At 38.3% G+C, this 24,728-nt stretch overlaps 1 protein-coding gene across 4 annotated transcripts in view; it reads left to right on the top strand.

Annotated features, from left to right (window-relative positions):
- The window catches only part of PARN (poly(A)-specific ribonuclease), a 161,261-nt gene that overhangs the window by 109,244 nt on the left and 27,289 nt on the right, over positions 1-24,728 (top strand). For all 4 annotated transcript variants that reach the window (XM_036992122.2, XM_036992124.2, XM_036992121.2 and 1 more), the window contains one exon: positions 11,306-11,495. In XM_036992122.2, coding sequence (XP_036848017.1) covers positions 11,306-11,495 — 190 coding nt within the window. The remainder of the gene's footprint in view (positions 1-11,305; positions 11,496-24,728) is intronic.

The raw sequence follows: 24,728 nt of genomic DNA, 5'->3' as shown, positions 1-24,728 counted from the left end.
CTCAACTCTGACTGGACCCAGCCACTACCACCAGCCCACAGTTCAGTGACATGCAGGCTCTGGTTGGTAAATAGGTTGTGTCCTCAAAGTTCTTTTGTTGATTAACCTTTAGAACACAAAGTTCATTGTTGCACAGAAATGCCATTTTGAATGGTGGGTGTCTGAGCTGTGGCATGTTTGAAGCTTTGGGTCAGGGCCCATTTAGTGGGTCAGGAAATCAATGCTTGTTGACACCAGTATAAAACAAGAGGGGAGAAAGAAACAGAATAGAAAACATCAGGGCAGGTTTCCTGCAGTAAAGGTAGGTATTATTTGGTGATACTGTTACGGCTGAAAGCCTATTACACACAGTATGCTGCTATTTGAGCGTGAAAGGCCCTCATGTCAGGGGACATGTCAGCGATGGGTTCAGTCTGGCCATTTACCACCATCTAGCACTGTGACATCAGGCAAGTGACTTAATCTATCTGGAGCTCCATTTTGTTGTATTCAAAGTAGGGCTGTTTTGTAGAGGTAAGATTAGAGATGAAGGAGAATGTGCTAAGATTAGTAAATTAGGATGTTTCAGAATATAGGATAATATACCAGGGTTAGAGCTAATGCAGCATATGGTGCCTGGTAACTTCTCTATAAGCCGTGATTATTATTTATTTGTATTCTATTCCTTTGTTATATGTACAGAAGCAGACATCAAAGATATTTTCATAAAATAGCATAACTAAAGCATATGTACTATTTAACCTTCCTAGAGTAGAGTTTATTCAGTGTTCTTGATGTTTAGGATCTGCCATTTCACATAATCCAGGAGATCTTTGAGTTTTACTTTAAATTGTTCCTGTGTAGTTGAGACATCAATTTTCTCCTATGAAGTAGGAAGAATGTTGTAAATTGCCTAGGTCTTTCAGCTGTCTGTCAAATTCTTTAAGACTGTTAATGATGTAATTGCTTCCCAACTCCTATTTTAGGTTATGTGTTTTGTCTTTCAAAAAAAAAGGTAGTTTTAATTTGCATCTCTGATGATTAGCAATGTGGAGCATCTTTTCATGTGCCTGTTGGCCATCTGAATTTCTTCTTTGGAGAAGTGTCTCTTTTTAAAGTAAACTCTTAATTCTAAACTTTCTTGGAGCTCCACACTTCCATTTGTCTCCGTCATGAAATTCCTTCTTCCCTTCTGCATATCACTATCCCATCTTTTAAGAAGCTATGTCAGCACTTGGGAAAACCTTTGTTTTGTTTGGCTTGGGTCTAGAGCAGCTGCTTTGAGGGGTAGGGTGAAATCGTTGTTGAAAGCATGGCGTCAGAGGCAGGAAGGTTGGGATTCACCTCCATCTCCACTAATTAGTTATTTTGCCCTTGTGCTCTCCCTTATCCCAAAGCCCATCCATTGACTTCTTTGCAACAGTGTGAAAATCTGCTGAACTTCTTCCATCTTTTCAAAAGAGCTCCCAAGATCCCAGTTTGCCTTTGCTCCTAATTACTGCCTCCCTTCTACAAACTCAAGCTCTCTCCATCCATTGCTTTTGCCCTTGTTTCTTCTTGCTCTCGTCTAGTTGTGGTCTCCTCTCACCACTGAACTTGCCCTTAAGAAGGTTCCCAATGATCTGGTGCCATAAACTAGTGGACCCTCTCCTCTGGCCTGGCCGCTCAGCACACTGACCCTCTCTTCCTTCTTAAATTCCATGTACCGTCCTTTCTAGGGTAGCCCTCCTCCTTTCCAGCCTGTGGCTTCCCTCTGCATGATGATTAAAGGTTGGTGTCCTCAGAGTGCCCTTATGACTGCTTTTCTACTCTGCACCTTTCCTGTGCCTGTTTCTCTCCTTCCCTTAAGTCACAGGGACCTTGTAGAAACACCTCTAACCATGCACTGCTCTGACTAAAAGCCCTGGTTCTAGCTTCACCACGGCCTCTGCTGCTCTTCAGGTCTCTGCCATTATATGGTCTCTTTCAGTTCCCCAGTCGAGACTACTGTGTGTCCTCACTCAGAGAGTGTGCCTGGGCGTTCCTTCTGCCTGGAGCCCAGTTCCCCACCCCAGTATTTTGTACCCTGTCTACTCTCCAGCCCACAAGTCTGAGCAAAGACTCGAATGCCTTTTCTTTAGAGAAACGGTCCCTTTCTTCAGCTTGACTAGCTCCCCACTGGACACTACAGAACGCTTCCCTTTTTCTAGCCCTCAGCACACATGTGGGGCTGTGCACACTCTCTCCCCCCAATGAATACAGGGCTGGGTCTCCTATTCATCCTCGTTCCCCACATGGCTAGGCTTAGAAGATGGCGTGTTTGTTTATGAATGAATGGATAGATGAATGAATGAACAAATGAGAATTTAATGCATCAGTGTGTTTATAAACTGATGACTGGATGACTAAATGAACAAATGACTAAATTACTCTGGTTTGTACAGCAGTTAGCATGGTGCTTATATAAGTAAGTGCTCAATAAATGGTAGCTTTATTTTTCATCAACTTTTCAACTAGGAACCATGAAAAGAAAAAGAAAAAACAAATACCACCAGGCTGGCTAATGGAAGCTATATTCCTTAGTGACATTATTAACTAAATGCTAAGGCAGTTGGCATAGGCCCTGGGAACTTAGCACTTAAATAACACCCACCTCCCTCTTGGTCAGCCTTTCAGTATCTCATATTTATTATTTATTTGCCTTCCCTCCCACCCCTCCTCATTTTAAAACCATCCTTTTTCACATAGATGCGTGCCTGTCTGTGTTACCCTACCGATCAGTTCCTTTACGTCTTTCTCTATACAGGGCTTCTTCAGAGAGGGGAGTGTCTCGTCCCTTCTGCCATACCCCAGTGCCAGCACAGTCCTAGCACCAGTGTTTGTTGAGTGAATGAATGTGATGAGTGTTTCAGAAACAGACTGTGATGTTGTCAGGAGAGTTAGTGAAAAGTAATTGACTTATTCTGGCCTCAGTACAATTTTGAAAAATTACACTTCAGATTTTTTGATTTTATACTTGTTGAGTATGGTTGGTATATTAGTTTCTATGTTTTCCATTTTACTTCCATGTTTTTGCATGGGAAAGGCTTTGCTCGATTACATCCAAATTCTAAATGATAGTGGTATTCCATGAGCTGTTGCAGGCCACCCTCATTTCTAGCACACTGAGGTGTTGTGTGCTACAGCTTGCTGAATCTCTATCAGTGTAGAATGTCTTGCACTGGCCTAGGCACATCTCTTTTTGTCTGAACTATTTGTTTTGTGAGCTGACCGCAATACCTCATTAATTAGGCATCTACTAAGTGGCAGGCCCTATGCTAAAAGCTTTACATACATACTTTATGCTCTTCCTAACATCTTCATAAGATGGGAAGATATGCCCATTTTATGGATAAAGAAGCAGAAGCCCAGGGAGGCAGGTGACTTTATGCAAGTTAAGATTTAGGCAGGATTTGAACGCAGGTCTCTGTGGGCTCAGAACCTGCAGTTTTCCAACTTGACTTTGTCATCTCCCTTTAAATAGGTTTTAAGTAAATGTCACTGTATCTTACACGTCAGCCTCTGTCCATTTTGTCAAGAGTGTTTTTCTTGCCACTTTCTTGGCCTTAGAGAACTGTGAGGGAAGTGAGGCATACAAACAGTGAACAGAATGAGTGTCCGTGTGTGTTTATCTAATTGTGGAGGTGGTGTGGAGAGAGCATGGTGTGGTAGACATGACTTGTAGGTGGCAGAACCAGGACCCAATGCTCTTGCTCACTGTGTGCCAGTTGAGTTTTCTCTCAGCTTTATTAGTGATTGGGGATGACAGTGCCCATCTTCCCTGGAGTAAGGAACCTGTGAGGGAGGATGTGTGGGAGACGTTTTAAAGGCTCAGCTGCTCTTGCTGTCACACTGTGCGCTCACATCCCTGCAAGTGTGGTCACCTGAACCTGCTTCCTTTTCCTTAACTCGTTTCCTTTGCTGAGTGCCTCCTGTGTGTTAGACACTGAGATGGAGCTGGTGGGGAAGCAGCGGTGAAGGAGTCAGCCCCCTTGCCCCCTGCTTCACTATTTCCAATTGTCCTCTTCATAGAACGTGGGTCTCTTTGATGTACTTAGTTTTCACTCTTTCAGCCTCAGTACTTCAAAAAAAATTACCCTTTGTTGGAGAAGTACCAAATATGAAAGGAAGAGCAAGGGACAAAGGTCACAGGCCCTGGGTCCTAAGCATGAGAAGAAGCAAGTCAGCCAACCTTGCCGAGTCTCCACTGCTGATGGCACTTCTTTCCTGGTGTTGTGAGGCTCAGGTATGGCTGTCCACAATTGCTGCTCAAGGGAGCCAGCTTTTCAGAGCCCAGCCAGCTTCTCTTGTTTCTAGTCCACTAGATCCAGCTTCAATGTGGAACTTTAACCAAAGATTTTCTGTATATGTATCCTTGTTCTGGCTTTTTCCTCTTGAATAAAAACAAACAGCCAATAGATATAAAGCTGTCTTTCTTCCTCCTTTCCTTCCATAATCTTAGATTAAATTCCTACAAAATCCCAGGCACTACCAAGATGAGGAGGGTATAGTATAATCTTTTCCCTCAAAGAGCACCTGGCTCTATCAGGTAGATGTGGGAAGAGGGCATGAGTTGAGGTTAGCATCAGACCCAGCTAGGCTATTCCCAAGGGCCCTGGAGGGCCCACTGGCAGGTTTGGACTTTATCTTCAAGACTAGAGAATGGATTGTCAGGAGGAAAAGGGTGGACTTGAGAGGGTAAAGCCGAGAGCTCTCATTTTTTGAGCTGCCCACTTTCACCTATTCGAGCACACATACTGCAGCATGTGTCTGTCAGACCCCCAGGTCCTCAGGTGCCCTAGTGTTTGCCTAGCTCTTAGATGAGTTGAGGAGAAATATTCATCATCAGTTTTTTGAACACAGAAAAACATTCACAGTGACCATTAGGGTTGGGTGTGTTTGTTTTATTTTGTTTTGTTTTTATCTCCTTTCTTTAAAGAGTGTGCAGTTTGCTGTCCTGTAGAATCCACAATAAAACCCTCCATTCCCTATCTCATCAAAGTGGAGAAGCAGTCAATGTTTTATAAATCCAAACTTGATCAAAATTGCATGGGATATGAGAAAACTTTTGTATGCAGTATGTTCATATTTAAATAAACCAGCAGATACAAAGCTACATTTGGTGTCATCCTGGCATGGGGTGAAAAGCCAAAATGATGGCACTGTAGTGACAGCCCTGGGCTGGCGGCCACAGGAGGAGCAGGGAGAGGCCATCGTGAGGACGTCAGAGGTGGGCAGCGTTAAAGCACACATGACATACAGGAGTCAGGTCTGGGTCTGCAGAGCCGGCAGAGGTCACACTGTTGGTGGTGGGATAACATACTAGGTTGTGATACAGAGATTCCTTCTGCTGTCCACACAAAACTGCTGTGTGGAGAGACTGACAGACTGTAGTTCTCTTGCAGACAGATGTATATGCCTGTGTTAACTCTAAATGACACAGTTTGGGACCCTTCCAGTGCACATGGTGTCACCAAAAAGAACGTACGTAGGCTTTGGTTTGGATCCCAGCCCAAACACTCAAAATCTCTGGGACCTTGTGCTAGTCCCTCCTTCTGAGCCTCAATTTCCATAGTTTACAGGGTTTTCCATGCCTGGCGAAGTTAGTAGCCCATAAAAATTTCTTTTTCTGTAACCATTGGACTAGTAAGAGTATAGGTAATTCCCTTCGAAATTGAGAACTTGATGTTGGCTGAGGATAGCCATTGCCAAAAATGCAGGGCTAAATGGTGTGTAACTGCTTCAGCAGTGCCTTAGTGCTCCCCCCACCCATTCCCAGCACTTGCTGCAATAAACTGATTTCAGTGTCTGATAAGCAGACTCCACAAATGTTTCTAGCTCCTGAGGAAGGTTTGGGAAGTCTGGTGTCTCAGCAGCAGCGCTCGTTTACAGCACATGGCCCATTTGGGGGCACCTCCACATCACCAGAGCTATTGAAACCAGGTAACTTTTTTTTTTAAGGGCCCTAACCATCTTCATTTTTATTTATTTATTTATTTATTTATTTTTTTGAGAGGGCATCTCTCATATTTATTGATCAAATGGTTGTTAACAACAATAAAATTCTGTATAGGTGACTCAATGCACAATCATTAATCAACCCCAAGCCTAATTCTCAACAGTCTCCAGTCTTCTGAAGCATAACGAACAAGTTCTTACATGGTGAACAAGTTCTTACATAGTGAATAAGTTCTTACATGGTGAACAGTGCAGGGGCAGTCATCACAGAAACTTTTGGAAACCGGGATAACTTTTACCCAACTTAGTTTGTATTGGAAAGGCCCTTAGTATTTGCACAGGGTAAACAGCAGAAAACCAAAACAATTTGTTTGCTTATAATGTCATGAACATCTGTGAAACCACGCCTCAACCAGAGAACCAAAATATTGCCAATAAGTTACATCTCTTTTGTTCTCGCATCCCATCCTCCTGATCCACTGCCTAGGGCAGCTACTCTTCCCGAAAGCTGTGCTGATCATTTTCTTGCTTTTTTGCTCTCTCTCACATGTGCATACACCGTCCTGGATATATTATTTTTGTTGGTTTGTTTTTATGTTTAATATTGTTTTTGAACATAATAAGGTATCACTACAAACAGATTTCATGAACTTACATTTTTCACTTGCCATTACATTACTAAAATCCATCCATCTTACTGTCTGTAGCAGTAGTTTATGTCTAGTTACACAATATTCCATTGTGGGAATACACCACAACTGATCCATTCACCTGTTGATGGGGATGTTTCTTTCTTTCCATCTCCCTCCCTCTTCTCGTCTCTCTCTCTCTCTTCCCTTTTTTTGGCTGTCATAAACAGTGTGTGCTTTAAAAAAAAAATCTTGTAGGTATCTCATAATACGTAGGTATTAATATATATCTAGGTGTGGAATTGCAGGATCAGTGGATCAGCTTTAAATGAGTACACTTGTTTTCCAAAGTGGCAGTACCAGTGGAGATCCCATTGCTTCATGTGCTCCCAATTGTTAGTATTAGCTATCTTTTTAATTTTGCCAGTGAAATAGATACAAAATGGAATTTTTTTGTGGTTGTAATTTGCCTTTGTCTTGGGTTAAGCATCCTTTTATATGATGATTATTGGTGTTATATGCTTCCTTTTCTGTGAAGCGTCTGCATGCGTTTCATGTCTTTTGCCTAGTTTTCTGTTAGGTGTTTTCTAACTGATTTGTAAGCGTCTTTGTATATTCTGGTGCTAATCCTCCATCAGTTGCATGTGTTATAAATATCTTCTCCCAGTTTGTAGATTGCTTCACTCTCTTTAAAGTGTGTTTTGATGGACAAAAGTTTTAATATTAATGTAGCCAAACTTATCTTTTTTTATGCTTAACATTTTTTGTATCTTTGTAAATTCTTTCCTACTTCAAGCTCAGAAATATATTCACTTATATTTTCTTTTTAAGTTCTGAAAGTTTGCTTTTGACATTTAGGTTCTTCATCCATCTGGAGTTGATATTTTGGCCTGGTGTAAGAAAGAATCCAATTTCATTTTTTTCTTATGGATAAACAATTTTTCCAACTTTTTCTTTTCTGTACTTTCTGTTATGCTGTCTCTGTCAAAAACCAAAGCTTCACAGATGCAGCTATTTCTAGGATTTTCTGTACCATTGGTCTCTGTATCTTTCCCCATGACTAGATTGTTTCCATTACTTTAGTTTTACAGTAAGCTTCTTTATCTAGTGGGGCAAGTCTCCCTCACTCTGCTTCAGAAATGTCTGGGCTTTTGTTGCTCTGTTTATTCTTCATTTAAATTTTGGAGTTAACCTTTTAAGGTGTAATTTATATTCAGTGAAATTACCTTCTTTGTTGTGTAGTTCTGTGTTTCAGCAAACACATATATATAGTCATGTAACCACTACCACAGTCAAGGTACAGAATAGCTCCATCATCCCCAGAATTCCCTCATCCCCTTTAGTTGGTCTTGTCCTATCCCTGGCTACTACTGCTTTGTTTCCAGTAGAGATTTTTTTAAATTTCATTTTTAAAATTTTCTCAATGTTTTATTAAAATGTTGGTTTTTTGTTTTTTTTGTTTTTTTTTACTGGAGTAGCATTAAATCTATAGATCAATTTAGGAAGGAGTCTACCTCGTAAGTTGTCTTGTCCGTAATGTATGTATCAACTTTGTTGGAGATAGTGGAAAGTTTCTTTGCTTCATAATAGTGGAAAGTTCTTAATTTTTAGAAAAAAATCTAAACATTTTAAGTAATTCTTGAAAAGTCCTGGTAAAGGAGGCATTTTATGACAATTGTCGAATCTAAATAAATATTCAAATACCCACAAGTATGTGGCAGACATGGCAATATCACATTAAAAAAAAAAATCACGTATTAGTTCCAAACCAGCTTCGTTACTTGATTACTAGGCCTTAGATGAGCTGCTTAGCTTCCCTGGTGCTTAGTCTCCTATCTGTATGGTAGCCAGAACATTCCTTCCTCATGGGGTTGTTGTGAAGAATAAATGCTGTAATGTGTGCAGAGTGTCAAGTAACGAAGCCGTGAGTAGATGAGACTATTGTGTGAAAGAAACTGCTCTTCCTCACCTACATGGAAACAAGGAGGGCTCTCAATGTGTTTGGTTCCCCAGTGGCTTTAACAAAGCGGTCCAACTGAAAGATGTCCTGGAGTCATTTCCCTGACAAATTTGGAAAAGGTTGGTGTTACCATGCAGCCTGCTACATGCTGCTGCTGACAGGGGGCTGGAATCACTGGAGGACAGAGCTGACAGCCAATTCATTTTGCTGATTCATCCATTAGAGGGGTGGCTTTGAGCCAGAGCTTGGCTTCTAGATTAAAGGCCGAGAGCTGCAAAGCTGCTGGGGCTTGAAGGAATGCTGGTAAATTATTACCATGTGAAGGCCAGCAGTGAAAAGTGGATTGTTACTTGTTTCCCCTTTTAAGAGATCCTAATTCCAAATGTGCTCAAATAAATTCCCCCACATGGACAGCGAGTTGTTTGTAACATTTGTCCCTGGGGCCAAGAGCTGAATCATTGGAAACAGTCAGATACTGCTAAATAGATGTCTTGGCTCCCTTATGACTCTCTCATCACCTTTGCTTTCAGGGGGAATGTTGACTCAAGTCTCCTCTTTTACTTGGTAGTCCAAGTTAAACTTAAGAGAGGGGTTATAGCGTATGTCATCCCTTTGGGGCATGCTTGCAAAATAAACCTGCCAGAATAAGGAATGAAACTTTAAGGGGAAAATCCAGGAAGTGTTCGTTGACCAACATCAGTGCAAAGTAATGATGGTAGAATCTATGGGGTCTCAGTAGTGTCCCATTGCTAGACTAACCTGTTTTAGTAGTTGGTCTCAAGCTTATAGGGAAATCCACTCTACGTGAAGCTGGAATGTGACAGGGTAAACTTGATAGGGTGGAAATTGTCTTGTTTTACCAAATTTGTATCACAGTCCTGCAACAGCCACTCAGTGAGCAATTGCTGGGTGGATGCATGGATGGGTGGTGTTTGTTGCATACATAAATTGTTGGGTGGTCAGATAAATGAGTGAAAAAGTCAGAAACGTGGCCCATTGGAAGCAAGAAGAGTAACTGTGCTGAGGAATAAAAATTTCAAGAAAGGATCCTATTTCTGTGGTTCTCTGATAAGAGAGACTTTGGTCAATAGCACATCCCCAGAACTGGATGCTTGTGAGGGAGTCAGAGCATGCTGTTTTGAGCTCATATTTCAGTAACTCACTCTACTTCTTTGGGAGACTTTGAATAAAAGTTCTTTAATACTCTGAGGGATTTTTCCCCCTTTTTTCCTCTTTAAAGTGAATATTTGAAAAGTACAGCAAACCTCTTAGTAAAAATGTGTGGCTTTTAAAGAATGGGCTTTTGTTTTGTTTTTGTTGTTTTATTTTGCTTTGCTGTTCAGAGGCTAAACATTCAGGGCATGACATTCTGTAAACCATTACTGTGCTGACAAGTTTTAGGCAAATCTGGTCCACTTGGGGTGAAGATTAAAAGAGTCAAGTATTGGAAATGTGGAGTATCTGCCTCTCATACAGTTATCCTTCCCTCTTATTTAAGGTACCTAATATACTGGACTTTCTTGTCCAGCTCTGATGTGCTCAAAGACTCCATGCTCATCACCACTTGCTGCATTCTTCCATGCATTCATTCACATAATATTTACTGACAACTAATCTGTACCAAGAATTAGGAGTATACAGACACTTTTTCAGATGTCATAGTGCTTTTGCAGCCACCCAGGTACCAAGTCTGCTCTTTAGATCCCCAGCTGGCATGGCTTGGCTCCCACTGTCTCACTGCCAGTGTGGGTAATAAATTTGTGATAGTGGGTAAGGAGAGTATATGCTCAAACTGCAGAACCCAGACCCAGAGAATGGGTGCCCATCCACCCACAGGGCTTCCTCCTTGGGTCCTCGCTCCCCATGCTAATAGCATGCTCCATCAGCCACCCTCAGAGGAGGGCGCAGCAAGGGGTTACAGAAAAACTGACCTGGCCTTAGTCAAGCATTAACACTGAGGAGGGAATAAGCTCTGGCTTTCAAGTACTCCTGTGAGCCAGAGGTACATTACAGAGATTAGCAATCTTTAAGAGCAGAAGGAGAAGAAGCATGTCTCAAGTTTGTGGGGATACCTTGAATTTGCAGAGTCTAAAGTGAGGTTCAGAGTAGAAGGAAGGGCTCCGGTCTTAGGGTTGGAGCGACCTAGTTTTACATCTCAGCACTGTCACCAATCTCTGGTGTAGCATGTGGTAATCACCTGACCCCTGTGTCCTGGCTTTGTCATCAGTAAAGACAAACGCTCCATTGCAAATACACTGTGAAGACTAGACACCACATGTGCAGACCTGGGCAAAATCATATGGTAGACCTTCAGTATTTGACACAGCGATCAGCACTGTTGCCATTAACTGCTTTCATTGTCATTTTTATTTTAGCAAAATGAGTGATGGTTTACAGTTTTCCCTTGGTTTGCTTTTGTTATGTTTTGTTTTCTTACCCTGAAAAGAATAATTTTCAAGCAGTAATATTACCTGAAAATATTTGGAAAATAAGTATTTTTCTTGCCTCATTGTGTTTCTTTGTAGTTTACAGAGCATATTCACACTGTACGGGAGGTTAGGGAGCAGTGACTCTTTCTTCTGGATGAGAAAACAGACTCAGAGAGCCTTTGGGACATCCCCGAGGCCACTTGGCTTCTAATGACAGAGCCGGGTAGGAGCTCATGCTGAACCCAGGGCTCCTCTGACTACCTCAGGCCTTGTTAAAAGTGACACCTCTGGGGCCAGACTCTTTCATAAGGACCTTTTTCTTTTCCTTGTAGCTGTCAATACCAGCAAATACGCAGAAAGCTATCGGATCCAGACCTATGCTGACTATGTGGGGAAAAAACATGAGGAGAAGCAGATCAAGAGAAAGTGGACAGAAGATAATTGGAAGGAAGTTGAGAGAAAGCAGTTAAACACTAAGTGCATATCCTATGCTCTGCAGAACCACTATTACCGCACCAATAGGTAAGAGTTCTGGGTGTTGATTTAAAAGGGCAGAGTTATTATAGAAAAAGCTTTTTTTGTCACCTCTTACAGGATTGTAAGTAATAAATCTGACTTTTGAGAAAAACTTTCCACCTTACACATAATATCAGAAGTTAACCATTACCTTAATTCCTTCTGTGCGGTAGAGACCACAGCTGTTTCAGTTAACACTCACAAAACCCCATTGGGAAGACAGGGTACATATTATCCCCAGCTTAGGGGTGAGGAAACAGGTTCTCTGATTTGCCCACCAGGATCCCTTTCTTTTCTCAGTCTGCCATGTTTCTTCTGACTGGGCTTCTGCACTCCTTTTAGATCCTGGGTAGACAGTGAACCACATGCCTACTGTAGAAAGAACTTGATGCATACTTCCTTAATTACCCATAATCCTGCCTTCAGGTGATGAATACCATTAACATCTTGGTATCCTTTTGAAACCACAAAACATAGGTATAGAAAACAGGAAAAGAGTTCATTATAGAAAATTGTGAAGATTAGAAAAATGTGAATTAACAGAAGAAAAAAAATCAGCCGTATTCCTACCACCCAGAAACAGTCACTGTTAGTATTTTGGATTGCCATCCAGACTTTTTAAATGGCTTTTTAGAGATTTTTTAAATTGAGCTATAATGTATTATAAAATGAACATATCTAAAATGTTTAGTTGAAAGACTTTTAACAGTTATATACATCCATGTAACCACTATCCATCCAAGATAGAGAACATTTCTCCCCCCGCCAAATTTCCTGTTCCCTCCTTTCAAGCAACGCTAAGCCCCTCCTGCACTGAGCAACTATTTCTAATTTCTGTTACTATGGATTAATTTTTATTATTTTTGGAATTTATAAAAAGTGGAACCATATTTCATTATGCTTCAGAAGATTGGAGACTGATGAGAATTAGGCTTGAGATGGATTAATGATTGTGCATTGAACATTGACTCCCCTATACAGAATTTTATTGTTGTTAACAACCATTTGATCAATAAATATGAGAGATGCCCTCTCAAAAAAAAAAAAGTGGAACCATATGGTATTGTTGCGCTTCTTTCACTCACTGTGTTATAGAAACTTATTCTTGATACTGTGTGTATCAGGAGTTGATTATTTTTTATTGTTCAGTAGTATTGTATAAGTATACAACATTTATTTGTTCTCTGTTGAACATTTGTGTTGTTTCCAGTTTGGGACTATTATAAATAAAACTGCTATGAACATTTCTGTAAAAAATTTCTTGTGAGCACATGTTTTCATCCTCCTGAGTAAATTTCTATGAGTGGAATTGTTGGTACTTAGGGTAGGTATGTTAAAATTTACAAGTACAGCCAAATAGTCCTTCAAACTAGAAGTGTCATCTTATACTCCACCAGTATTATATGAAAGTTTCAGTTACTCTACATCCTTGGCAATATTTAATGCTGTCAGTCTTTTTTATTTTAGCCATTGTAGAGAATATACAGTTACACTGAATTGTGGTTTTATTTTGCATTTCTTTGATGACTAATGTTGACCACCTTTTTTGTGTGCTTATTGACTGTTTAGATATCTTCTTTCTGAGGTAGATATTTAAGTCTGTTGCCCATTGCTAATTGTATTGTTTGCCTTTTTACTATTGATTTGTAGAAATTCTTTTTGTATTCTGGATGCACATCTGTTGTCAGATGTATGCTCTACAGATGTATTTTTTCAAGCCTGGGGTTGCATATTCATTTTATTAATGATGATTTTTGGTGAGCAGATATTTTTTATTTTGATGAAGTCCTGTTTGCAGTTTTTTTTTCTTTTATGGTTAGTGGGGTTTTTCCCTGCCAGAAAATCTTTGCCTACCCTTAGGGTGCAATGATTTTCTTCTAGAAGGTTTGCAGTTGTAGCTTTTATGTTTAAGTCATGACCCATTTCAAGTTAATTTTATATATAGAATGAGATAGGAGTCAGGGTTTAGTTTTTTCTATTTGGATATTCACTTGTTCCAGCAATGTTTGTTAAAAAGACTTGTCTTTCCTCTTTGGATTGGCTTGGCACTTCTGTCAAAAATAAAATTGACCGTGTATATCTAGGATTATTTCTGGACTCTTCTACTTGACCCATTTTTATGCCAATACTACACTTTCTTATTTCTGTGACTTTATGGTAAGTCTTAAAATCAGATAGCATAAACGCTCCAACATTGTTCTTTTTTGTCATATTGCTTTGGCTATTCTAGATTCTTTGTGTTCCACATACATTTTAGAACTATCTTGTCTGTTTCTTCACTAGTTTTTCCTGTAGAAGTCTTATATGTCTTATATTAATTTTCTTACTAAATATTTTATATTATTGATGCTATTTAACAGGAACTGTTTCTTAAATTTCATTTTCAAATTGTTTGCTGCTTTGATGTAGACATATAAATAATTGTTGTATATTGACCTACCCTGCAACTGTTTAATGTCAGGACTATGCTGACCTCATAAAACTGGTTATTCAAAAGTTCCTATCTGTTATTTTCTGACAGTGTGTATAGGATTTTTCTTAAATATTTGGTAGGGTTTACCTGTGAAGACATCTGGGCATAAAGTTTTTTTTGTGGAATGGATTTTGATTATGAATGCAATTTCTTTACTAGATACCGAACTATTTAGATTTTCTGTTTCTTCTTGTATCACCTTTAGTAATTTGTGTTTTTCAAGGAATACTTCATTTCAAGTTGTCAAATTCATTAGCATGAAACTATTAGTTCAAAATAATCCCTTATAATTTTAGTATTCATAGAATCTATAATTATGCCCCTTTAAAAATTCCTATTATTGGTTGGTAATTTGTTTCCTCTCTTTTTTTCTTGCATGGTATTTATCAATTATTTCTATGAATCAGTTTTTAACCTTTTTGGTTTTTCATTTGTTTATCCTCTTGTTCTTATTTCTTTTCTTCTACCTATTTTGGATTTAATATGTTATTCATCATAGGTGGTTTTGTATATTTCCCATTACATCACATTGGGTGGCACAAAATGTCTGCTTGTCTCTTTGTGATTAGATTGATCAAGTGGGTTCAGATGTCAGCCTAGTCCATCCAATATAAAGTTCCCTATCAGCATTTTACCTGATGGGTTTAGTAGCCATTAATGATCAATAGCTAGATTCATTATTTCATTAAGGGTTGCAAATAGTAATGTTATTGTTTGTTACTTCATTTATTATCCCAAAAGCTTTTTTTTTTTTCTCTAGCGTAGTTTATTGTGAGAATACAGTATGTAATACATATAGCATACAAAATATGTGTTAATCAACTGTTTATGTTATTGGTAAGACTTTCAATCAACAGTAGGCTATTAATAGTTAAGTTTTGGGGAGTCAAAAGTTATACATGGATTTTTGACTTTGTGGGAGCCATTGCGTCTAGCCCCTCTACTTTCTTCAGGGGTCAACTGTACATGTAAAACACTTCCACAGGCTCTGGTATTATAAGTAAACTCTCAATAAAAGCTAGCTATTATCACTCTATCCTGGAATGATAAATGACAGCAAAGAGATAATACCTAATTATGATTAACATTTTATCAATCTCAGTAAACACTATTTTGATACAATAGCATATCTTAATGAGAGTAGCACCACCATTTTAACCATTAGGTTGGGAGTAGTGTAGTCACAATTTAATTTACTAATCATTTTTTGAATTAACCAGTTGCCAATCAACTGCATATCTAAACAGACCTACTTTAGATAAGCTACTTTTTCCTATCAAAACAAATCCTTTAATAAACCATACAGATTTCATCCAATGAAGAGGTCTGAAAAGGGAGTGGTAAATCTAAAACAGGAAAATATTAGAAATAGTGCAAAACTGAGCCAAAAGCTTTTATTTAAAGTAAAAAAATTCTTCCCATCATCTATTTGGTTTACTTGGAGAGCTCTTACAGAAAAAGCAGAATAAATTTTTTAATCTCTCTCTCCAACACACCATTTTTAAACCAGTTTTCAGAATAATTAGTTGGTTTCCCAGCACCTTCCAAAGATAAACAATGAGGTTAGTCTTGTTTGTTTGAATTACAGTTTTTTAAAAAACATTTTTAATATATTTTAGTACATTATAGTTACTATTCTCTTTGATGGTCTATATTGTTTTTGACCAGAGAAAACAATTTTGAGTTGTCTCTTGAATCTTCTTATACAATTTCAATAGTCTTTAAGTTTCTTTGACTTCTGGTATTCTTAAGATACTTAAGGCTCTTATATTTGCAATCAGACATTTCTCCAATGGGCCTGTTCCTTTTCATGGGAAATCATATTTACAAACCATATTCTTGGTTCTAAAAGTATTCATTAATATTGGAGTTATTTTTGTTTATAGCCATTTTGAATGAAAAGAGCTAGCAAGGAAGTCTTTTCTTCCTTCTTTCATTCTTCTTTTTAATATAAGTTTATACTGAAATTTCCAATTCGAGTTAGACTCCAGACTGACTTATCTTCTTTTAATTTTCTCTTGTTCCTTATGCTGAAAACTTGGTTCCTAATAATATTAATGTAATTATTTATTTGCCTTACCACAGTCTGCATATAGTTTAAAAATGATATATCACTATCATTACTAATAATTATTGAAAATAATTGTATTTTTTTGCTGTGATTTTTGTCCCTAGAGTATATCTGACCAGAGAAGACAGTCAAATTACTTTATTTTAAAGTAACTTGGAGTAATTTCTCCTTGCATGCTTAAGCTACCAACTCAGTAAACATTTGGGTTTTTTAATTTTTTACTTTTAGGAATTGCCTTTTTTTTAGTTTAAATTTGCTTTATGATTATGTAGAATATTTATATGAATCCGAAGTCAAATCTACCAAGTGTCTCTCTCTGCCTTCTCTACCTTTTTTCCTCCTCCTATCATGGTAACCAGTTTTATTAGTTCTTAGTATATTTTTCCACTTTTATAAATATATAGACAACTACATATATACACCCCAGTTTTGTTAGATAGATGGTAATGGACCACACATACTTTTCTCAACCTTCCTTTGTTCATTTAGCCTTGTATCTTGGAAGTCACTCTCTCGCTCCGCTTCTATTAAAATGTGATTCTTTATACTGCAAATGATTTTAGTATTCCTCAACCTCCTTAATAAAAAGTACTAAGCAACTAAATCTGGATGTTTAATCCTGGTTTAATTGATCAACCTTGTAGCAAAATTCATGAATATTGTAAAAGTCACATGCTTTGTGAAGAATTAATTCATGGCCAGTGCTCAGATGAGTCATTCTCCTTTTACCTTTTCTCATCTTCTTATCTCTTTCTCTTCCCCATCAGTATAAAGCTGTAAGTTTACTGACATACAGAATGCTTACTGGAATATCTACAGACCACTGTGAAAAACTAGAAAAAAGACTCGTATTTATTGAGCAGATTCTTCATTGCAGTCACTGTGCTAGGTGCTTTACATCATTTTTAAAAAAATCTGTGTAACAACTTAGTGAAACCCTTGGTGATATTCCTAATTTATATATGAGAATATTGAGTCTCAGAGAGGCTAAATTATTAAGCTGAAGTTACTCAGAATTCTAATCTACAGGCATTTGGGATCCATAGCTCACGGTGTTGCCTTTTTGGGACATGGCACATCTGTACCTGTAAGTGTGCATGTTTGAGAGAGATTCTCATTTTAATAAATAATGTTTTCTTTTTTAAAAAATGTTAAAGAAGCCATAAGTTTAAAACCTCTGGATTTCTACCTTACTTCTTTGGGGAGAAGGTTTAAATGTCTAGTCCCACAGATCATCAGTATAAAAAAACCATTAGTTTTTAAAAATGTTTAAAGGAGCAGACTTCAGTTATATAAGCCAATATCAAAAATACTGAAGTGTCTTCCTTCTACAATGCTTAATACTGGTCATCTCCTTAGTAGAATCTTGGTTTTTGATGGATTGGTTGTTTTTAAGAAGAAGAACTGCAGCAGGTCCAGAGGAAAGTGACTTGGTGGTAGGAGGAGGGGGAATTGTTGGGTCCATTCAGCCTGCAACAGTCCCTGGAGGGAAAGGGCAGTAGGAACCATTCTCAACCAGTGCTGTTATGAGAAAAGTCATGGTTCTTTATCCTCACAGAGGACTGAGGGGTTGGGTAGCAATATTAGTATTATTTCACTGATAAAGAAACTCAGAGAAGGGAAGTGTCCTGCTCTAAATCATAGAGCTGGTTCTGCAGTAGACAGAGCTCTTTGTGCTGATCAGCTACCTTCCCCCTCCTCTTTCTGATTTTGACTATGTCTAGTTATCCTTTAAGGGCTGTGCTAATTTCAGACTGTAAAGGTGGTAGAGACCTTGAACATCTGTTCTAAATGATTTTTTTAAGTAAGAAAGGAAAAGTTACTACTACCCTCAGTCCTCCCACTTAGGTGGCTCCTTTCTGCATCTGAACAACTGAAAGGATCAGACTGGTCTGGAGGGAGTATTTTTAAGAAATTCAAATAAGCAGTCGGCATAAAATTAGAGTCTGGTTAATGTAAATGCAGAATTGTAAAGTATGTAGTTACTAATAAAATGGAATGATTAACCAGGCAAGTTGGTTTTACCATGGAATGTCCCTAAGACATAAAACCTGGGTGCTTTTAAGTCAAGATATAGGAAGAGCTCTAAAAATATCCCTTATGTCCGTCTGCCTGGCTGGTGTCAGGAAAAGATGAACTGATCCAGCCCGTCTCTCTTGGGCCAGTAGATCAGGACACCATTGCTTCTTTAAGAGGAGGTGCTTCCACAAAATTCCAAAGAGTAACATAAAAAGAGAAGCAGGCAACTTGGATGTAAAATGTATTATATACATACAGTGGAATATTATTCAACTTTAAAAAAAGAAGAAAATTCAGACACATGCTGCAATATGGATGAACCTTGAGGACATTATGCTAAGTGAAATGGGCCAGTCACAAAATGGCAAACCCTGTATGTATGATTTCATTTCTATGAGGTTCCTAGAACAGTCAGACTCATAGAGACAGAAAGTGGAGCCGTGGTTGCCACAGACTCGGGGTGGGGGAATGGGGAGTGGTTTAATAGGTGTAGAGTTTCTGTTTTGCAAGAAGAAAAGAGTTCTGGAGATTGGCCACACAGCCCTGTGACTGTACCTAATATTACTGAACTGTACACTTTAAGTGGTTAAGATGATAACTTTTATGTGTATTTTCCCACCATTAAAAAATTTTTAAAGATGCAGGCAACTTGGAGTGCAGCTGTTAATAGTAGAACTTGACTTGTGGCCTCTATGATGCTGATGAGGGACCAGGAATACTTTAAAACAGCCACTGTCTCCAGTAAAACCCAGCATTTCCATTGAAAAGTATATGCAGAAATTTAGAATTAGGTGCTGAAAGCCTTCTCTTACCTCTGTTTAAAGCAGTATGTGATCCTAAGATTTTATTTTAAATAACATGAGAGCCCATTTAATCCCACTGTACACTTTTGATGTTTTGAAACGCTTTCATGTTTTGTATAGTAATATTTGAAAATTGTTTTCTTCCCCTATCTCTGTTATTTATTTGATTAGCCATAATTAAAAGTAATTATCTGTGTTTCTAACAATGTGTAATATCATTCAAACTTATCTTCATGTAAGGGCCTAATTTTTTTTAATGGTGCTCATAATTGAAATTGCCCTCAGCACATTTAGATGATAGGGAAGTGAAATGGTATTTTTTACATGTCTCTTTAACTAAATATAAAACAAATTTCCTGTTTGATTTATTCAGTCCATGTGCAGTTATTATTTCTATCTTACTTGTAGTAGTTCTAGCTGAAATAAAGTATGAAATGTCTAAATCCTATATTTTAGCTGCCAGATGTAGAAATCCTTAACATTTTTATATCAGCTCTTTTTTTTGACACTTTATGATTTAAAAAAATTCCACTAGTGCATTATAAGCCAGCAGAAGCAAAAGCATGTTTGCATTTATTTGGGGGAGGTTGGGCGTGAGTATGAAGAATGATGGCTGTGGCCCAACACCAAGTTTGTCACTGTGCTGATAGGTGGGTCAGTGTTTGAATGCTGTCTACAGATTTGAGGGGCTTCCTCCTGTCCATTCAAGGATCTCTGAAGCAAAGATTTCATTTCATTCAGTGCAGAAGCCAGGTGCTCTCCAGATGGGAACATTCAGATCCCCCCTTTATGCCCCTTTTTCTCAATGCAAAAGAACTAAAATCTTTTATTTTCAAATCTCCATTCCCAAAATAGAACTAATTATAGAATCTAAGAGATGGCTAAATGGATGTTTACTATACAATTCTTTAAACTATTCTGTATTTAAAATTTCCATAATAAAATGTTGGGGAAAAATGGAACTATGTCTTCTAGAAACCTTGTGTACATTTCCACAGAAACCTTGCATACAGTTTGGGTAGTATGGGGTAGCATATTTTTGAGTGTCTGCAGGCTCCAGACACCCATAAGTTAACAAATGGCTGTGTAGCTGATGGCTTGCTTGCCAGCTGGGGAGGCTGCTACCCACATCCCTCCTTCCCTTTCCAGCCATCAGGACTGTGCTGTACAACACTCAGAGATTTGGACCACTGCCTCTGAATATTCAAATCAACATCCTCTCTAAAAACACAGACCTTTCCTTTTGCCCACCATAGGATAGGGAGGGAACAGAGAAGGCTCTGGAATTTAAGTGTCTACCATATGCCAGGCACTGTAACATGTGTTTTGTTTTCTCATTTAATCCTCCCAATAACTTATTTTATAATTAAGGAGACAGAGACTCACAGAGGCTAGGAACTTGCCCAGAATCACAAAGCCAGTACATGACAGAACCCAGATTCAAGTTCTCATCTCTTTCACCCCAAATCCCATTCTTGCTCTTTCCAAAATGCCAGTTTCCTCTTCATATGTCCATTTGTGATCTTTCCCTGCCATCAAGAATGCCTTCTAAGATGTCTTCCACACTACCTGCAATCCTTGGGAGCTCCTTATTTTGAGGACTCATGTGGGAAGTGAAAAAATTAAGTTGGTGTTTTTGTTTATTCATATTAGCATTCCAACAGCTATCAAATGATGCCTTGTGGTCACTCAGGAAAGGGTTTCAGTAAGTGAATGAAAAGAACCCACAATACACTAGGAACCTGTCTGCTTCCCATCTTCTTATTGGAGAAGACATATAGACTGCTTTTTCCCTCTTGAACAATATAAAGCCATGCTATGACTACTTCCAGTTGCTTTTTGCTAAAGGCATTCTTTTTCATAATTAGACTAGGGTCCACTGTATTTTATTTTCTTAGCTGCTGTTTTGACTGAAGGAGCTGCGTGAAGGTGGGAGTAGATTGATGCCTTGTGGATGCCTTGGAACATTTCAAATCTGAAGACCATCCATGCACTCTTAACACATTTTTAAACGGAAAATAATTTGAAAGGAAATCAGCCTCATATGATGCTACAGAAATCAGTAATCAGACTGCCATTTTTTAAGTATTACATCAGTTGTCATCTATCTGATGAAAAGAATTAGGGAATCCTTGGGGATGCCCACACAGTACATTAGTTCATCATCTTAGTGATTCTAAATCCTTGGAGGGGATTATTTTCTAGTTTGCTGTAGTCACAAATTACCCCCAAAAGGGTCTTCAAAAAAGGGTCCAAGATGGAAGAAGCATGTGGTTTCTTGGTGTCAGAACATCTAATTGGTGGTCGTCTGTTCTGAGGGAGCTGATACAATGTTCCCTTCTGATAAAGCCATCACACCCTGTTGATTTATCAGATCAAATCATCAGTGGTAATGATGTCATCTCACCCTAATTTGACTAAATATATGATGTTGATGTTCAACTAGGATAGCTAGATTAACAAATGTAATGAAACTGTTAGAATTTAGAGTTGCATTCTCCGCATGTTCAGTACCTTTCTTTTTATCCTCTTCTTTCATACCATTGCCCTGTCTCCATCAGCCCTGGTCATTTGGCTCCCATGGGCCTCAGGTAAAGGCTGAGTGCCTAAGCACAAAAGAAGAGCTGGATCCTTCCACAAATATGAAAGCCCTACCCATCTACTTCCTTCACCATCATTTGTTGAAAGAGTAGTTTACTTCCAAATTTGAGCCTGCTGAGTTGACATTACAGGTTTTTTTCCTTCTCGGTTTGGGTTTACTGGGTTTATAAGAAAAATAGAAACAACCCCAAATAACGATTTCCAGAGATAGAATGTCTTGAAAACATAGGATTAAGATACTGATGCTATCAATTCTGTTGTTTGGGTAACTGGCTTTGAAATTTTTCTTAGGTGTTATTTCTACTTGCAAATGCTAGTAACTATGGAATACAGTAATACCACACTAATTCAGATGAATGCAAGTAAAGACTGAAGACTAGTCTAGATCGTAAGACTTTTTGAAGAAATGTAGATATGTTCTTTTAAAGGGTAGCTAGTACCTATAACTATGTGAGCAAAAGTTACTGGATAAAAGCCATGTACTGTTGGAGCTGGAAGGGTCTTGGAGGTGATCTAGTCCACCCTCCATGACCTTACAAAGGAGAACTGGAGGGTCAGAGAAGCTGTGTCTTGTTCAATGTCACAAAGCCAGTTAGTAACAGAGCTGAGTATACACGTTTAACATAACCAGGCAAGTAATGATTCATTATTGGTATAGTAGTTTTTCATGCTAAGTGGATCATTGTATAGTCCTTGACAAGTTTTTTCTTGTAAAATATTTGTAGGGAGATATATGAACATTAGTTTTTACAACCAAATAATACAAAAATTTATAATAAAAAGCAGCAGTGCCCTGCTACCATTATTCTGTCCCTTAGAGGCAACTACTTTCAGCTCTTTCTTTTGATATTTACCTTATTTTTTCAAGTAATGTACTTATTGCTACTTTTTTATTTTTTTTAATTTATCCATTGACTTGCATATGTGGTAAGCTTGTCTAGTCATTTTTATGGTCCTATACCATATACAAAGCAAGGACTGCCTATAGTTCTTAGGGAGTTTCTTCAGCATCCTACATTGTCTTTGTTTTCCCAGGAGTTTTTTCTGTCTATATACTGGTCCGTTTTTAGTTTCTGTCTCTCATGTTGAAGGCTTTCTTCAAACGTTTGACTATTTTTGGCCATTCACTATTTAAGAATGACTTAAAAGGGATAAGAAGCCCTGACTATGGAAGCAGACCTTATTGATGGCTTTTCTCTTTTCTCTGATCGTGAGAAGCTGGCTTTGTAATTATGTATCTTTTCTCTGAGGCTTTTGCTTTTCTTTATGGCTTGTGTTTTATGTGATATACATAAGAAATCTTTGCCTAAAGTAGGGTCACAAAGATTTTCCTATTTTTCTATAAGTTTTATAATTTTATGTTCGGGTATATGATCCATTTCAAGTTGATTTTTATAAAAGTGTAAATCATAGGTATGTGTTCATCTTTTGCATACAGATGTCCATTTTTCCTAGCACCATTTTTGGAAAGACTATCCTTTCTTTACTGAATTTCCTTGACTCCTTTGTCAAAAACCAGTTGGCCGGATCTGCATGTGGGTCTGTAGCTGGACTCTTCCATTGACCTGTGTGTCTATCCTTTCACCGTACTACAATGTCTTGATGACTATAGCTTTATAGTGAATCTTGAAATCAGACACTACATCTTCCAACCTCCAACCTTGTTGTTCTTATAAAAATGTTTATTCTGAGTCCTTCACTTTTCCACAAAAAAGTTTAGAGTCAGTTTGTTGATTTATACAAAAAGCCTGCTAGGACCTTGATTGGAATTGTGTTGAATATATAGATCATTTTAGGCAGAATTAACACCTTAACTATTGAGTCTTCCAACCAATGAACATGGTTTAATCTTTTCCCTTATTTAGGTTTTCTTTGACTTTTCTCATCAGTGTATTTTAGTTTTCAGTATACAGATTTTACATATGCTTTATTAGAGTTGTCCCTAAGTATTTTGCTTTTTGACACTATTGTAAGTCATATGTTTTTAAAGCTTAACTTCTAGTTATTCATTGCTATATAATGAAATAAAATTGACTTAGATGTTTTGACCTTGTGTCCATGGACCTTACTAAATTCACTTACTAGTTCTGATAATGTTTTCTGGACTATTTGGTATTTTCTGTTTAGGCAAATAAAGGTATCTCTCTCTTTCCAGTGGACCATATTTTCTTCCTTCCTCTTGTCTCACTGCACTGGCTAGGGTTTCTAGTACAGTGTGGAATAGAAGTAGTGACAGCCATCATCAGTGTCTTGTTCCTGATCTTAGGGCAAAAAACTTTCAGCATTAAATATGGTATTAGCTCTAAGTTTTTTCTGAGAATGATTTTCTGGTTTGTAGCTTGGGAGAGGTAAGCCTGACTGCTGGTGCTCTGGGGACTGACTGGTGGAAGGAAGCTGGAGGCCTTTCTTCCCATTATGTGGGGAGTGCTGCTTCCCCTGTTAGTTACTGCCCTCCTCAGACTCAGTCTCTGCTTCTGGACTTGGCACCTCTGTGAGAAGATCAGTTTCTCCAGAGGTTCAGCCTCCTGTCCAGTTCCTGCTGGCCTGGGGGAATGCTGGTCCTTGGCTTCCGGGCTTGGGGTTGGGGATCCCAGTATACTTGCCACCTGCTGACAAAGCCCCAGTCATTATCATCTACTTGCTTTGGGAATCTGGTGCCTGTTATTTGCTGAGATGTTGCAGGGCTCCATTGGGTAAATCAACTTTTCACAACCCTTAGATTTCTGTTTCCTTCTCTATACAAAGTTCTTTGTCGTTTTCCCTGTTTGTCATCTCCAGAGGGAGGGTCTCCAATGGGAGTTGCCCCGCCCCCCCCCCCCCCCCCCCACTGATGCCGCCTCACCTGTTCTCTGTGCCTTTGTCAAGTTATTTATACCTCTTTAGGTAAATATGTGCACTCAGTTAGTAATGTTTAACTTTCTGGAAACTTTTTAAAAGCGGTTTCTTTTCTAAAATATTTGGGCTTTGGGCATGGAGGGGAATTGTTTTGTTTTGATTTGATTAGTAAATCCTTTTTTTGGAGCCAAAAGTAAATTTTAGTGCACAAGTCAATTTCATCATAGCTGCTGAAAATTTCAGATGTTGTGCATTCATTTGCAATTAATTGTATATTGAATCTAAGTTCTTCATTTAGGAATTAATATTAATTTCTTTGATTTCTGTCATCAGTTAATGTTTTCTATGTTGAATTAAAGTGAGTTAGCAATAGCAGATTGTTTAACCAGGTTCAAACCAGATCCTTGTAAAAAATATTCTGATTGAATGCCTTTGAT

Source organism: Manis javanica, chromosome 10 (genome assembly GCF_040802235.1).
Source record: "Manis javanica isolate MJ-LG chromosome 10, MJ_LKY, whole genome shotgun sequence".
Taxonomy (NCBI): Eukaryota; Metazoa; Chordata; class Mammalia; order Pholidota; family Manidae; genus Manis; species Manis javanica.
This window is presented reverse-complemented; position numbering and strand designations above follow the sequence as displayed.